The 16,927-nt window shown below is 44.7% G+C and overlaps 1 protein-coding gene across 4 annotated transcripts in view; it reads right to left on the bottom strand.

The window, feature by feature from the left end:
* Nucleotides 1–16,927, bottom strand: part of RCAN2 (regulator of calcineurin 2) — an 85,599-nt gene that overhangs the window by 57,223 nt on the left and 11,449 nt on the right. Inside the window, exon 1 of one of the 4 annotated variants that reach the window (XM_065681805.1) lies at nucleotides 5,658–5,834. The exons of the other annotated variants lie outside the window; for them this stretch is intronic. Within the exon in view, the coding sequence (XP_065537877.1) occupies nucleotides 5,658–5,750 (93 nt within the window). The 5' untranslated portion in view covers nucleotides 5,751–5,834. Of the gene's footprint in view, nucleotides 1–5,657; nucleotides 5,835–16,927 lie in introns of those variants that run through there. 4 annotated transcript variants of the gene reach the window in all.

Raw genomic sequence — 16,927 nt, 5'->3', positions numbered from 1 at the left:
GGCATATTAATGCCAACCCACACACAACCCATGCAACAGACAAGCACTAACAAAACTGCCCGTGGCTTACAGTTTTCAAAGCCCAGAAAGATCAAGACTGGGACTACAATTTATCACAGACCAGCAGCATAGGTAAGGAAAGATCACTAGCACTTGGAAAAAGCCAACACAATCCCAGGTCTCAACCGTATACTTCCAGGTAATAAAGACAAATCATGTCACTTCACCCCAGCTCAACACTCAGAACAGTTTAAAGAAAAGATAGATAAAAGATGACGACGGTATAGCAAACAAATAGAGCTTGTTGTTTAATGTTGAGTGTGTAAGATGTCTGTGGGAATGCTAACTGGAAAGCATGACTGCCATTGTTGTTGGAAAGAAAAGGACAGGAGTAATTTGAAAGCTTTTTAAGCTAAGTTTGGGAAGGAAGAAATGCAGAGCAAAGGTGGTGATAAACTTCAAATGGATCCATAGAACAGTGGCATGAATACGTAAGAGTGTCAGCACTGGAGAGAGGAGAAAGGAAGCCTGGGCATACTCCTATTTCATATTATTCTGCATCATCTGCTGGTTCAGGATCATGGTCACAATGATTCATAAGGAAGAAGCTTAACAGCAACATTGAATAATGAAACAGCATGGGAGAAAGTGTGGGCGTTGCAAAACCCAAAGTCAGCTAAGAGATCATTATGGGTGATACATTCTTTCGGTTATAGAAGCAGGGGGAAAGCAGACTTCCTGAAGTTTGCTGAACATGGATAAATTAGACTGTCTTGGTCTTTCACCTGGAATTAGGACATAGATTGCAACATACTCGGCATAAAAGAACAAGAAGGACGTCAGAAAAGGAAAAGGAATTCGGTTTCACTCATTCAAGTTTTTAATATTGCCAGCAAAGCACACGTAAGTGTCCATTAAAACAGGCCAGCTGGATTTAAGGAGCCAGATAAGAATTGGGAAACTGAATCAACTCCAGCTTTTGAGATGATTACTAAAATCAGGTGAAAAAACACCAAATTACCCAAGGCAACTTAAAGAGGGTTCCTGCCAGGAGAGACAAGAAAGCACAGAACAATGGGTTATGTTTTATCAGCAAATTGGGAATACAGCATTAAACCCAAATCTGACAGGAGCTCATTAATAACCTAAACTGAGATCACAATGGAAGCTATTTTACTTGCACAGAGCCCGATTTTAATTTGGATAAAAACTTCAGGAAGTGCCAGTTGAAGAAGTGCCCAAATTTGGGTTATAAAATTATTCTGATGACTTAAATCAGTACAAGCAATTGATCATTTTAAATTAACTGGTCTGCAATGATAAATTTAAGTGTGGGCAAACAGGAATCAGCAGAATCCTGATCACGGTTTCATTAAGGGCAAATTGTGCCTGATGAATTTGGTGGCCTTCTACAACAGGGTTACAGCTCTGGTGCATAAGGGAAGATCACGTACCTGGACTTGTGCAAAGTATTTGACAACTGTCCCACACACCACCACCGTCTCTGAACTGAAGAGACATGGATTGGGCCAAGCTATGAACAGCACAAGTACTCAGTCTTCACATTTTGTTCAAAACATATTGCTAGTTTACTTAAATAATTGACTACTGAACTGTTTTAGCTGATCCCATTCCTCTAAGCCAGGCTGAAACTGTACCCATCTTATGCATTACCTTGCTTTCCAAGTAATCCTATATACCTCAGTAGGGCTTCGCCAAATAAGACAACAAACATACACATACATGAGGCAGACTTCAATCATAATGCAACATCACTAGCCCTGGCCACAGAAAGCAATGGGAACAGGTCCAACTCTATCCAGAGAGTCAGGAGGAGGAGATGGAACCAGAGCTAAAACTAGAAAGGCTGCAAACTAAGTCCAAGGCTACAATGCTTGTCCAAAGACAGGACTTGAGATGGACAGACCTATGTAATTCAGGCCAAGAATAAAGGCTCCATCCTGAACTTAAAAGGAGCTCCCGGATCAATAAGCAGGAGGTGAGACAGGTCACAGTAACAGAAGCCTGCTGGTGACACAAACCACCATGTGCTGGCCACACATGTTATTAGGCAATAATTAAGCTATTTCAAGGAACCTGTTGTGAAATGGCTGTTGAGAATCATAGCTGACAACATGGAGACTTCCAGACTCTGCCTGGAAGTTCTTAGGGAAAGTACTGTTTGTCCTCAGCCAAAAGTGTGTCATGGACCATTTTAACAAATTGGTTGAAAACATTATCTCACATTATAGTGCTGGAACCCTTGCCAGAACATTATTTGATTTACAGCAGCAACACAGCCTAAGACTACAGCATTAGATATTACACTTTCATGTTTATTAGGATTGAATTTCTTCTCGGTAGATACTCGCTGACATTCAGTTGAGTGACCCACAGCAATACATCAGTTTAAGTTTTAAAGAAAATTATGACAAGCCAGACAAAACAGAAGTTTCCCTTTAAAACCAATTTTATATACAGGCTATAAATTGCTCTAGGGTCTAGCTAAACTGCACTCCTTCAGTTTGCCCATTCTCTCAGCTTTGTTACTAAATCAGGTATAGCCAACTATTTATACCACCTTACCTGGTAGCATTGCCAGTTTGCTCACTGAGAACAAAAAAAATCTATTTTACCAGGATTGCAAGCAAGCACAATGAAGAAATTATTTCAGGCTCATATCCTAGCTATATACAGGATACCACAGATGGCACATAGAACCATAGAATAGTAAGGGTTGGAAAGGACCTTAAGATCATCTAGCTCCAACTCCCCTGCCATGGGCAGGGACACCTCTCACTAAACCATCCCACCCAAGGCTCTGGGCAGGATCACCTCCTTCGACCTGCTGGTCATTCTCCTTTTGATACAGCCCAGGATACGGTTGGCTTTCTGGGCTGCGAGCACACACTGGAGCCGGCTCATGTTCATTTTCTCATCAACCAACACCCCCAAGTCCTTCTCCACAGGGCTGCTCTGAATTGGAGAATGTGCTCCAAGATTTTGCCAGGCACAGAGGTGAGACTGACTGGTCTGTAATTCCCCGGGTCTTCCATTTTCCCCTTCTTGAAAATGGGGGTTATATTTCCCTTTTTCCAGTCATCGGGAACTTCACCTGACTGCCATGATTTTTCAAATATGATGGCCAATGGCTTAGCAACTTCATTTGCCAGCTCCTTCAGGACCCGTGGATGGATTTCATCAGGTCCCATTGACTTGTGTACGTTCAGGTCCTTAAGATGGTCTCGAACCAGATCCTCTCCTACAGTGGGCCCAAGGTCTTCATTCCCACAGTCCCTGCATCTACTTTCTAAGAACTGGGTGGTGCAGTCAGAGCCTTTGCCAGTGAAGACCGAGGCAAAGAAGTCATTCAGAACCTCAGCCTTCTCCACATCCTGTGTAGCCAGTTCTCCCGAGAGCTTCTTCAGGGGGCCTACGTTGTCCCTAGTCTGTTTTTTATTCGCTACGTACCTGTAGAATCCCTTCCTGTTATCCTTAACATCCCTCGCCAAGTTTAATTCTAACTGGGCCTTAGCCTTCCTAACCTGGTCCCTAGCTTCCCAGACAACATCCCTGTACTCTTCCCAGGCTGCCTGTCTTTTCTTCTACCTTTTATAAGTGTCTTTTTTCCTTTGAATTTTCCTCAGCAGCTCCTTATCCATCCAAGGAGGTCTCCTGGCCCTCCTGCTGCACTTCTTCTAGTTGGGATGCAGCACTCCTGAGCTTGCAGCAGGTGATCCTTGAATATCAACCAACAGCCTTTGGCCCCCTGCCCTCCAGGGCTATATCCCATGGAACCTTACTAAGCAGGCTCCTGAAGAGGCCAAAGTCTGCTCTTTTGAAGTCCAGGGCAGTGAGCTTGCTACATGCTCTTCTCACTGTCCTGGGGATCTCAAATTCGACCATCTCATGATCGCTGCATCCAAGGCTGCCCTGTAGTACCACATTCTCAACAAGCCCTTCCCTGTTGGTGAGCACAAGGTCAAGCATGGCACCTCTCCTTGTCGGCTCCTCTATTACTTGCAGAAGGAAGTTGTCTTCCACACAATCGAGGAACCTCCTGGATTGCTTGTGCCGTGCAGTGCCATCGTTCCAACAGATGTCAGGGTGGTTGAAATCCCCTATGAGAACAAGGGCCTGCGAGCGTGAGGCTTTTCCTATCTGTCTGTAGAGTGCTTCATCCACAGGTTCTCCTTGATCAGGTGGCCTGTAACAGATTCCCGCAGTAATGTCTTCCACAGCTGTTTTCCCTTTAACCCTGACCCACAAACTCTCTGTAAACTGCTCACCTGTCCCCAGACAGAGTTCCATACTCTCCAGCCTATCCCTAACACAAAGGGCAACTCCCCCTCCCCGCCTGCCAGGCCTGTCCTTTCTGAAGAGCCTGTAACCTTTCATTCCAACACTCCAGTCATAGGAGCCATCCCACCATGTTTCTGTGATGCCTATTATATCATACCCCCATAGATGTGCACACATCTCTAATTCCTCTTGTTTGTTCCCCATGCTACGGACGTTTGTATAGAGGCATCTGAGACGAGCTCCAATTGAAGCCAGCTCGTTGGCTGGAGCAGCTGGAATATATCTACATTGTTCCGAGCATTTATTATAGGTGCTGGCAACTGACTGGGTGTGTTGGGATGGAATGATGCCCCCCTCCCCCAACACATCTAGTTTAAAGCTTCCTTGACCAGTCTGGCAAGCCTCCTACCAAAACTGCTCTTCCCCTTCTTTACCAGAGCAGCTCCACCAGGCCCCAGTAGACCTGGCCTACTAACTTCAGTCTTATGTTCAAGACACCCAAACCCCTGACTATGACACCACCCTTTTAACCATCTATTGACCTGGCCAATCCTCCTAGCTTTTTCTTGGTCTTCCCCTGTGTCCTGGAGAATTGACGAAAAGACTATCTGAGCACCGGAGCCCCTAACCACCTCTCCCAGGGCTCTGTAGTCTTTCTTTATGGTCCCCAGTCTACTACTACCTATATCCCTAGCACCCACATGGATCACCAGGAGCGGGTAATAGTCCGTGGAACTTACTAGAGCAGGCAGCCTCTCTGTAACATCCCTGATCCGTGCCCCTGGTAGGCAGCACACCTCCCTTGAGACGGGGTCAGGCCGACAGACGAGTGCTTCCGTCCCTTTCAAAGTAGAGTCCCCTATTACTACGACCCGCCGCTTTTTCTTTGTAGCGCCAGTAGAGATCTTAATCCATGCATAATCCGGCTGTTTGTGGTGCAAGTGCGTTTCCTCGTTAGTCTCCTGCAGGACAGCAAAGCAGTTCTGCGTGGGGACAACAGATTTAGGAGGAAGCTCCTTGCTTTTAATTGTCCTTTTCCTCCTTCTTTTGTTCTTTTTCTTTGTCACCAATTCCCAATTTCCCGGGTTGGTGGCCTCCTTCTTTTCTTCATGAGTTGGAGGGGAAGCTTGAGGCCCCCGCACAGTATGGGGCTGGAGCAAGCAGCCCTGCTTCCTCTCAGCTACCCTGACATCTTGAAGCCCGCTAATAGCATTCCGCAGCTCAGCCACCTGCTGCAGGTGAGCCTCCATCAGGGAGCACCGAGCGCAGCCCTGCCCATTGTGCACCCTCCCCTCACAAGCCCAGTGCAGGCACTCTCTACACTCCGAGCTCTGCCCTGCAGCCTCCCCTCTCACCGGCTCTGTCTGGGTGCCTCCGCTGGGCACCGCCGGGGCAGCCAGAGCAGAGCTCCCAGGCCGGGCCCTGCCCATACGACGGGTGCTCACCATCCCGCTCGCCTGCCCGCATGAACTGCCACGCAAACTGCCTCATCCCGCTCTGTTTGCCCGCTCTGTTCACCGCGCTCCTGGTCGCTCGCGCTCCCTGTAGATGTGCACACATCTCTAATTCCTCTTGTTTGTTCCCCATGCTACGGACGTTTGTATAGAGGCATCTGAGACGAGCTCCAATTGAAGCCAGCTCATTGGCTGGAGCTGCTGGAGTATCTCTACATTGCTCTGAGCATTTATTACAGGTGTTGGCAACTGACTGGGTGTGTTGGGATGGAATGATGCCCCCTCCCCCAACACATCTAGTTTAAAGCATCCTTGACCAGTCTGGCAAGCCTCCTACCAAAACTGCTCTTCCCCTTCTTTACCAGAGCAGCTCCACCAGTCCCCAGTAGACCTGGCCTACAAACTTGGGTCCCGTGTTCAAGACACCCAAACGCCTGACTATGACACCACCCTTTTAACCATTTATTAACCTGGCCAATCCTCCTAGCCTTTTTAGGGTCCTCCCCTGTGTCCTGGAGACTTGACGAAAAGACTACCTGAGCTCCAGAGCCCCTAACCACCTCTCCCAGGGCTCTGTAGTCCTTCTTTATGTTCTCCAGACTACTACTATCTATATCCCTAGCACCCACGTGGATCACTACAAGTGGGTAACAGTCAATGGGACTTACTAGAGCAGGCAGCCTCTCTGCAACATCCCTGATCTGCTCCCCTGGTAGGCAGCACACCTCCCTTGAGACGGGGTCAGGCTGACAGACGAGTGCTTCCGTCCCTTTCAAAGTGGAGTCCCCTACTACTACGCCCAACGCTTTTCCATCGCAGCACCAGTAGAGATCTTTACCAGTGCATCAGCCGGCTGTTTCTGGCGCAAGTGCGTTTCCTCATTAGCCCCCTGCAGGACAGCAAAGTGGTTCTGCGTGGGGACAAAAGATTTAGGAGGAAGCCCTTTGCTTTCAACTGTCCTCTTCTTCCCTTTTTTTGTTGTTTTTTACTGTTAATGTTTCCCAGCTTCCCGGGATAACGGCCTCCTTCTTCCCTCCATGAGCTACAGGGGACACTTGAGGCTCCTGCACAGTATGGGGCTGTAGCAAGCAGCCCCGCTTCCTCTCAGCTCCCCTGACACCTTGCAGCCCATTGACAGCGTCCCGCAGCCCAGCCTCTGCGGCAGGAGGACCTCCCCCAGGGCGCACCGAGCGCAGCCCTGCCCACTGTGCACCCTCCGCTCACAAGCCCGGTGCAGGCACTCCCTGCACCCCGAGCTCTGCCCTGCAGCCTCCCCTCTCACCGGCTCTGTCTGGGTGCCTCCGCTGCCACCGCCGGGGCAGCCAGAGCAGAGCTCCCAGGCCGGGCCCTGCCCACACGACGGGTGCTCACCATCCCGCTCGCCTGCCCGCGCCAACTGCCCCGGCCCGCTCTGCTCGCCGCGCTCCCTGGGGCAGGTTTTTACCCCCTCAGGGCTGGTGCCGCTGCTCCTGGCTCCGCCCCCAGTGAGTCCCTGCCCGCGTCCGCGGAGCTGCCGGCTCCTGGGCAGGTCCTGTCGAGGACTTGAGGCTCCCTCGGTGGCTCTGGCCGCTCCGAGCTGAGGCTCCTGGACGCTGATCTCTTCCCCGCTCCGGTGTTGAAGGCGTCCTCTCTCGAGCTGCTCACCTGCAACACTGTCAGGCTATACCTGGAATACTGTGTTCAGTTTTGGTCCCACTATATAAAAAAAGATGTGGTCAGGCTGGAGAGGGTCTAGAGAGAAGGGCCATGAAAATGATCCAAGGACTGGGCAGCCATGTGAGGAAAGGCTGAAAGAACTGGATTTGTTCAGCCTTGAGAAAAGAAGGCTCAGGGAGGCATTATCATGTTCTACTATGTAAAAGGTGGCTACAAAGAAAATGGAGACTCCCTTTTTACAAGGAGTCACATGGAAAAGATGAGGGGTGATGGGCACAAGTTACTCCTGGGGAGATTCTGGCTGGAAACGAGGAAAAATTTTCACAGTGAGAACAATCAGCCATTGGAATAACCTCCCCAGGGAAGTAGTGGATTCCCCAACACTGGACACTTCAGATTTGGCTGGACAGGGTGCTGGGACATCCAGTCTAGGCCATACTTTGCCTAGATAGTTTGGACCAGATGATCCTTGAGGTCCCTTCCAACCTGGAATTCTGTGATGCAGAATAAGGAAAGAGTTCAGAAATGTAAAGAGGTTGAAAGCTAAAAAAGTGGATGGCTAGAAGCTGAGTTCAGATGAAGAGCCGCAATACATTGCAAAAATTAAGATCTAGGTTCACCATAAGCAAAAACACTGCAAACGAACACTGACAGTAATAATTACTCTGTGAAACTATTTTGCAGGTCTGAAATGAAACTCAAATACATTTAGGGTGACCACTGCTGTTCACGTTGCACAAAACCAGCAAGGATTAAAAACTGTAGTTTGTGTTTAACATTCTAGTGGCAGGGTATTTAAAACGATATTCCTTAATATATGTCCGCCGAAGAGCTGTGTGCTACCTGAAGTAATCAGCAGATGGCACCCATGGCACTCGATACAACCAGAGCACACACATGCCGATGTCCTTTCATTCACATACAGTAGACTCTTCATAGAAAGTGTGGGGTTTTTTCTGCACCAGCCAGGATTTTCCATTACACAGCATTAACAGTCTAAGTGGGTATAAATTACGTTTATCTTCACTATCAAGGTGACTTGCTGCATGATCATTAGGAGCAAGGAGAGATCAGAAGCAGAATGGTGCTTTTCAACTACAACATTTTAATCTCAAATTCCACAATATTGGTGGGTTTACCCAATTTTCACAAGTGATGCATCTGTGTGAGAATCCCAGTTTCAAATACTCTTGCACCTCACCCTACATATACCTAAGGTAAGACCTCAAGAATCCAAAACAAAACCCAACAAATAGTCCACATACATACAGACGATGGTTGAGATGTACCGTAAAAGACAAACACACAAGGCATTACCAAGAATCTAAAGCTTGCCTAAAAAACCAGTATCACATTATAACTACAGCTCATGTATTACAGGTCTGGGGTTAACAGCAGTTCATACGCTACAAGGATAGTTGAAGATCCTTCAAAAGCTATGGTAATTAGGGAGAGCATTAACTGCTAATGCAGAATTAGAAGAAAAAGCAAGATAGGTACCAAATCTTTCAAGGAGATCATTCTATCCAGAAACCGTACACCACCTCTTTGCAGTACATAACACACAGAAAATCCTAAACCACTGTCCTCACACGACTTTCAGCTTATGAAGAATTTTCTGAAAATCTAGCACCTCTTAATGTTTATTGTATTTTGACACTCCTCCCCGCCATTCAAGATCACAGAATCATAGAATGAATAGAGCTGGAAGGGACCTTAAAGCTCATCTAAGTTCCACCCCCACCTGCCACAGCAGAGACACCTTCCACTAGACCAGGTTGCTCCAAGCCTCATCCAACCTGGCCTTGAACACTGTCAGAGATGGGCAGCTACAGCTTCCCTGGGCAACCTGTGCCAGCGCCTCACCACACTCACAAAGAAGAACTTCTTCCAAATATCTCATCTAAATTTCCCTTCTTGAGGACTATACTTTCAGCCCGGGATACCATGGTCTCCAGGTGTTAAAAAACCCCAAAGCTTTCAAGAAAAAATATCCTGAGAAATAGATAAACAATCTGCATACAAAACTGTCATGAAGAATAAAAATGGGAGAGACATAAATTGTGTGACTCTTATCATGGTGTCTGGAAGTCAGCCCTATGGTGCACACCAGCCTTAAAATGGGGAACAACTTCCTTTCAGTCAGGGCTGGGACTTTGTTTCCTCAGCATCTTCTGAAGTTCTCAGTTCTATTCTTCCTTTATGAGCCAGCCAAACACTGGAAATGCAGGGAAGAGATGATCGTATTTCTCCCCAGTACTAGTTCCAGTAACATTAAGCTCAAAATTTCTAAGTGATTGCATGTCACAGCCTAACAATATCTTTATGCTTTTCAGACTAACTACAAAACCAATTAAAAGACAACACATACCAATTTGCATCCCCCCTCCTGCAGTGTAATAAATGCCTTTATTACACTCTTGCCAGGGATACTGTAATTTCTTTTTCCCATAATGCTATCATCTTAACTTCCAGCTCATTAGTCTCTATCACATGGAAAAGGCTTGTTCTTATCCCTCTGAGACACACATAACATCCACCACAGCTGCAATGCCTCTGCTTCTGTATTAAGTTTCAAAGCCCAGTACAAAAGTCACATAATTTAAGCAGCATAGAGCACCCATAAAACGCAATCAAATTAAAGCAAGACAGCCTACAGTTAAAAGTGATCACATTAAAGTAAGTCAATAAAAAAAGTACAAGATACATTATTTCCAAAGCCATTCACACACTCATACTACACAGGAAACTAAGGATTTGAATGAACTCCTCAGGTGACCAAATGGTAAAGTTCATCAGATTTCCTGCCTGAGGAGTGGACCTGAGAACACAGCCATAGAGAAACCCTTGCACTACTGCACCAAATGCCAGAACTTCCATCAAGTGCAAAGAAGCATGAATTAATCTGGCACAGAAGAAAATGTGTTTTCAAATGTACAGAAGTAACTGATTATTCGTTTCACCTTGATTCAACTCTGAATATGATCTCTCACCTTTGTGCTCAAGTCTATGGCAGAACCTGCCTTAACCGACGCCACAGTCCTAAAGCTGCTGCCTCACTCTTTTCTACTCTCTACTACCGCAACTTGCCTTCAAGCATCCCTCATTTTTCTAAGACATTTCTACCCCTATTAAGCACTGATATATTAATTACATTAAATTCTGGTGCAGTTTTGTTAACGTAGATTTTTTATGAAACATTTGAGAAATTCACTTAAATAAGTAACTGGTAAAACTGTAGATTTACTGTTCTGAATGACATTAAACCAGAACATGGCTTCTGTAAATGCAATATCTTTATGCATTGGTAATGAAGACTGACCTTCATTTAGAAGCCTTTTCCTTGGCCAGAAAACTGATATCAGCACTTGTGGATGGATTAGGAGCTCTGATGGTATTAAAATAAGGAACAGCTGCTCCCCCAACCACATCAGAATGGCTTTACTGCACTTTTTGATTACTATCACCTACAAAAACAGTATTTTTGTTGACTTCAGAATGACAGCTTGCTGGAGGGAGAAGGGCAAAACTGTGTTTGATTATTAGCAGCCAGCAGCCAGTACGAACTACTTAGTGGAACAAACCAAAGACTTTCCTATAAACTGCATAAAAGCAGCTTTTCCCTTTTAAAGATGTAGCTCTTGCTTGTGTCAGCAGATATAAGAAGGGTTGACTTGCTTTAATACACACTGTGCCAAGATATGTTTCACTTAGATGCGTGGAAGCTCTTGTAGAAATGACTGCTGTGGTTTATTCCAAGTGTGACCAGGTATCTATCTTCTTGCCTTTATATTGCTTCATAAAAACACATTGCACCTTAGATCGCCTGACAAGCAAAAAGGCAAAAAACCCAACCAGGAATAACACTGGTCAAGAATAACAAGTGTCACCAGTTACGATAAATCCAACCCTCGCAAACTTGGTAGATATGAAATAGAAAAAAGCTGCATGAAATATTGCTGCTAGGTTCTCTTGCTTATCATCTCAGAAAGCAACATACCCTACTATCATCCTGGGGAAAAAGAGGCTCAGTATTCCACGTATATGCAGTCAAACTCACAAATATTTTTAAGCAGGATAGTCAGGAGGAGAAAAACACCACCAACAAAACTTCTCTGTCAGTAAAAGTCCTTGGTTGAACTCCACATCCCAGTTAACAGTGGTAGGGAATTCAGAGGGAAGACACACTAGCCTCAGCATTCCAGGCCAGATCTCAACTTCCTCAAAGATCAAAAGGCACGCAAGTCCAGGAATTTAGTTCAACCAATTAGAGGAGACCGATGAGTGCAAAGTGGAACTTTAAATCTAGACTTGTACAGCGTTTAGGAGCAACTAGATTAGACCTTCCCACAGTTCATCCTTCTATATCCATTGTGCTAGAGAAACTGACTTACAGGTAAGACATCTCAATTCTCTCTGGCTCCCAGAGCCTGTGTTTTCTCACGCCACAACTGAGAGTTCCTAAACCTTGACATGGATTTACCAACACCTTTGATAAAATCTTATTATTCAAAATTTTATCCATATTAGCAGAACTGGTAAGCAAACTGCATTCCTATACAAAAAAAATTACCCTGAATGTCCTTTCCCAGGAAAGACTTCCCACCCACCCTGGTTTCTTGAGATAATGCATTCCCTCTAGACTGCAGAGCAGAGCATGAGCACAGAAAGCCAATGCTAAAAGAATTTTTCCATAGTTGTTCTTAAGGAGAAAAGTACATTTCCAAATTTAAAAAGCAGACAGTAACTGCCGTCTTGTGTGTTCTGGAAGAATACTACTCAGTTTATTTTTGTAATTTACAAACAACCAGTATAGCTTGATGCTCTGAAGCACTACTGCAAATTTCAACGGCAGTGAACACAGGCCTACCTTTAACCCAGTTGGTCTTTTGCCAGGCACGTTCTCCCGCCAAAACAAGGGCATTTGTGCTACCAAGCACCCCGTGCAAGGATGGGAAAATAACCCCAAGTACTGTAGAAATTATTAGACAGCATCCACATTACAGACAGCGCCGTTTCAGGCCCAGAAATTCTTGGTAGGTTTTTTTTGATAGGTTGCTTCAGTTTTTTTGTTGCTTTAAACACATTTTCAGAGCAGGAATTGAACAGTGATTGAACAGAATAACATTTGGAGCTTTGTAACTCCTAGATAATCATGTCCAAATATACCTTCTACTTGCATGGGATGAAACGGGCATATGCACAGGTTCAACCTGACCATACTGTTACAGCTGCACAATCTCAGTGTTCTTCTTTGTGTTTCTTCAAAGGTTATCAAATCATAAAGCTTATGCACCTTCCCAGAAAGACAGTAAAAATGCTGTAGCCTTTCAGTAACAGCCAGAATCACCTAAGAAAGAAGATGGAAGGAATGCCTAAACCAGACTAAGCTAACAACTCCTTACAGTTCCATTAGAAATTCTGCAGATCACCTCAGATAAAATTAGTGTCAGACCCTTTATAAACACATAAATGCAAGTTGTCTGAACAGCAACAAGAGTAACCTTAAATAATCTCCTTATAAATATGTATTAAAATTCTGAATACACAAACCACACGAAGCAAAATGCATTTTCTTCCTCCGGACCGGAAAGAACGCTCAATAGATCCCAAAAGTCAATGAAAGTTACCTTTGCTACTGTTCTTAGATATAAAGAAGTTCTTTCCTGTGAGAGTGGTGAGGCACTGGCACAGGGTGCACCCAGAGAAGCTGTGGCTGCCCCATCCCTGGCAATGTTCAAGATTGGACAGGGCTTGAAGCAATCTGGTCTAGTGGAAGGTGTCCCCGCCCGTGGCAAGGAGTTGGAACTGGATGAGGTTGAAGGTCCCTTTCAATCCAAACCATTCCGTGAAATATCTACACCTCTTTTAGGCTATAGAGAGCACTTGCATAATGCTGCAGAAAAACCTGGGATTATCACTCTAACAGTCAGATGGGAACTCGGATGCCAAGTGCAAGAGGTCGGAGGTGTCTTCAGCAGAAATACTGTATTGGACCGAGATGGTTTCTACTGAAAAATATTAGAAATTAGTTACAGCACAAAATATGAATGTCATGGAAATGCATACTTCTCAGAGCAAGAGCAGCCTCCTATATAGCTTTTAGTTCTTAGATGTCAGTAAACTACCACCCAGGGAAGAGTACAAGACAGGATTCCCGAAGGGCAGCTATAATTCATGAACTGCTGAAGGACACTGCTCCCGCACCTTTTCCTTGCAAGCTCTCTGTATTTTTATTTTATTAGATGCAAATAGAGTATGTAGTAAAGGAACACTTTTTTTTTTTCCAGAATGACAGGGAATAACATTCATCCATTTATAAAGCAGAACAAGCCAAAGTGGGTAGAGATTCCACAGCTCAAGGCACAGTCTGCTTCAAGTGGCAGTTTCTGATAATGTTATCATATTGACAGATGACAACCTTAAAAGGTAGAAAAACTGAAAGTAAAACAAAGCAGCAGCAAGTGTACCAGGAAGGCAGAATGAAGCCTGCATTCCTTTCCAGCCTTGGAGTGGTGACTTCATCTTTGCTAGGGTGACCTTCCACTGCGACCAGGCTTGAATACTAATATTAGACTAAAAAGAAGTATGCCACCCTCTAAATATAATGATGACTCAACACCTAGAGGCTCCAGTGATGTAATGTGAAGTCAGAACCTCTTTGATCATAATCAAGATTTTTAAAAGTGAAGGCAAAAGGAACAGATCTTCCTTTGCAGAAATAAAGACTGCCTCCTAGAGCATCTTCTTGAATTAGCCTGTAGGAAAAGGGAACCAAAGAAACACTTCACACATGGCAGCAGACACAATGGCATCCCTTTGTTTAAGAGGAGCACTGAAAAGATACATTTCAATTACACGTCAAAGCATCAGTAGACAGTTTATGTGTTAATCCTAGAAGTGAAAAGTTAATGGCAACCCAGCAAAGCACTGAACTGTCCAGTGTCTTTTACTGCACCTTAAAAATAGCAGCATGCAGATATGCTTTGTTGAGAAAGCCAAATTCAAGTATAAAGGAAAAAAGCCTTTCCAAGAAAGGCTACAGAGTTCTCTTAAAACATCAAACTTGAACAAATATTCCAGCACTCACCTGAGTTAGCCTTAGATCTTTTTCAATTCCCAAGCTCAATAATGCATCTTTTTTAAAAAAGGTAGTCTAACATAGGCTTCTGTAGTAAAAGCAAGCCATCATCCAGTATATGTGAAAGAACCCTTCATGGACATAGTAACTGGTTTTGTAATAAACACCATTAAACTAGAATTATCTTTTCCACTGATTTGTTAATTTGACCTCTTTTCTCTTCCCTTCCCCACTCCATCTCCATTAACCTCACTGTTCAGGAAATGCATTCCCCAGTCTTGCATTCACCCTCCTCTTCAGAAGAATTTTTTAGGATACACTTCATCATATGTTCTGAGAATCACAAACTGGTGGAGGTTGGAAGATACCTCTGAAGGTCCATCTTGAACAACCCCCCTGCTCAAGCCAGCTGCCCAGGACCGTATCTCCAGAGGCTTCTGAATACATCTGTGGAAGGAGACCACACCACCACCCTGGGCAACCTGTGCCAGTGCTCAGTCACTTTCACAGTAAGAAAACGTTTCCTGATGTCTCAGTATGTGCCCATGGCCTCCGGTCCTATCACTGGGCACCACTGAAGAGAGCTTGGCTCCATTTTCTTTGCCCCCTCCCTTTAGGTGTTAATACACACTGATAAGATCCCCCAGAGCCTTCTCTTTTCCAGGCTAAACTCTACCAGCTCTCTCAGCCTTTCCTCGTAGGAGGTGCTTCAGTCCCTTCATCATCTAAGTGGCCCTTCACTGGACACTCACCAGTATGTTCATACCTCTAGTACTGAGAAGTCCAGAACTGGATTTGTCCGGTCACTATTTTCTCATGCAGAAATAATAATTTAATAATTATCAATAATAATCTCTCCTATTGGTTTTAATTAAGTTAGCAAGAAAAAGCACTTAGTGTACTTCAGCTACCACTTCCTAGGCAGCTTCACCATAACTAAAATGCTCAGAAACTGATTTTTCATTCTTTATCCAAAATACAACTATCAAGTTTGATAGGTGCTCCTCCTGATTTTAGCCAAAAGAGTGGCAAAATGAAGAGCATACAGCCTCTAAACAGCTTGAGGAAACACATCCTTCCCTCACGTAAGCATATTCTAATAGTGACAGTTTTGTGTAAGCAGTTCCTGAGGCATTACAGCATCTGAAGAAACCATCTTTAAGAGACAAAGATGCTTCACTTTGACAGTGAGCTTACCAGTTTCAGCCTGAAGGAAATTACAGTCATAATACAGAAAAGGATGTTTTTACAAAACAGTGATATATGCATAACAAGTTCACAACAAAAGGTTTACTATCCAGAAAGCCCTAGGGGCTACGTGCAGCAATTAACTGTTAAAACACACACATCCACCCTTAGGATTAATCAGTCATGCCCTTTGGCTCCCCACCACAGCTGCTTTTTCAGGAAAGATAAAAGGAGCAGTGCCTCCCATTCAGTCACACCATCAGCCAAAAATAACAGTCTCAATTTTGCCCTATCTTGCTCATATAAGCAGTCCCAGCAGTTTTTCCAAGAGACATGTGGTAATCATCAGGGTTTAGGAGTATTTTCTATTTAGTTTCTTTAGAGTAGGACTTCCACGACCCAACAAAGCCAGTGCTGCACACTCCAAAAAGCCTGCCCCTACCATTAACAAGTCATATGCTAAAATAAGTGATCATAACACAGAACAGTTATGGGGCACAGCTGGATGTGACCCCAGATTTGGAACAGGGCTGTTAGATAATCTACTTCTCCACACCTTTGTTGTTCTTTAAAAGTTAAAAAAACTCAGTATTTTCTAGTTGCATTGTAAAGAAGGTACAATTCCATTTTCTGTAAGAAGGAGCAGGCTATCCATGATGGGAGTGGAGACAAACAAAAACATCCCCCCTAGCTGTAGCAAGCTGACAGTGTATTGATGCTGCTAAACCATCATGTGCAAATCCTCAAATGCCTGTATCATTGACCCACATAGCCAGGGCATTCTCCTGACCAAGAACACAGGCCTGAAAGCAAGGAAGTATTTTTTTACTACATACTGTTACTGTAGCAAAACCAGATATACACAGCCAGTATAAATGTGTATTTCCTCTTTCTTCTGCCATTGTTTAGGATCAGGCAGTCACTCCTGAGCAGCTTTCTTTACACCAGATGGCAATGCTCATCTTCAGACTCAGGGCCCACAACTCTTCAGACTCACTCTGTCTGTATTGAGACCTTAGGGTGCCAGCCAGGAGTAGACTCAAGCCTGGCCTGATGCAATTTCTTAATCTGTAAAGAACATGGCCTTCAGCTGCAAGAATTCCTCATCTTCAGAAGAACGAAGGTCCAAAACTCAGGCTTCCTACAAATGCCACAGTCACTCTTGATAAGGCAGCACTGAATCCTTTCCAAGAAGTGATGTACAGCCACGTGAGCTTAGTGAAAGTGTATAAGTGATACAGAATGC

Source organism: Lathamus discolor, chromosome 5 (genome assembly GCF_037157495.1).
Source record: "Lathamus discolor isolate bLatDis1 chromosome 5, bLatDis1.hap1, whole genome shotgun sequence".
Taxonomy (NCBI): domain Eukaryota; kingdom Metazoa; phylum Chordata; class Aves; order Psittaciformes; family Psittacidae; genus Lathamus; species Lathamus discolor.
This window is presented reverse-complemented; position numbering and strand designations above follow the sequence as displayed.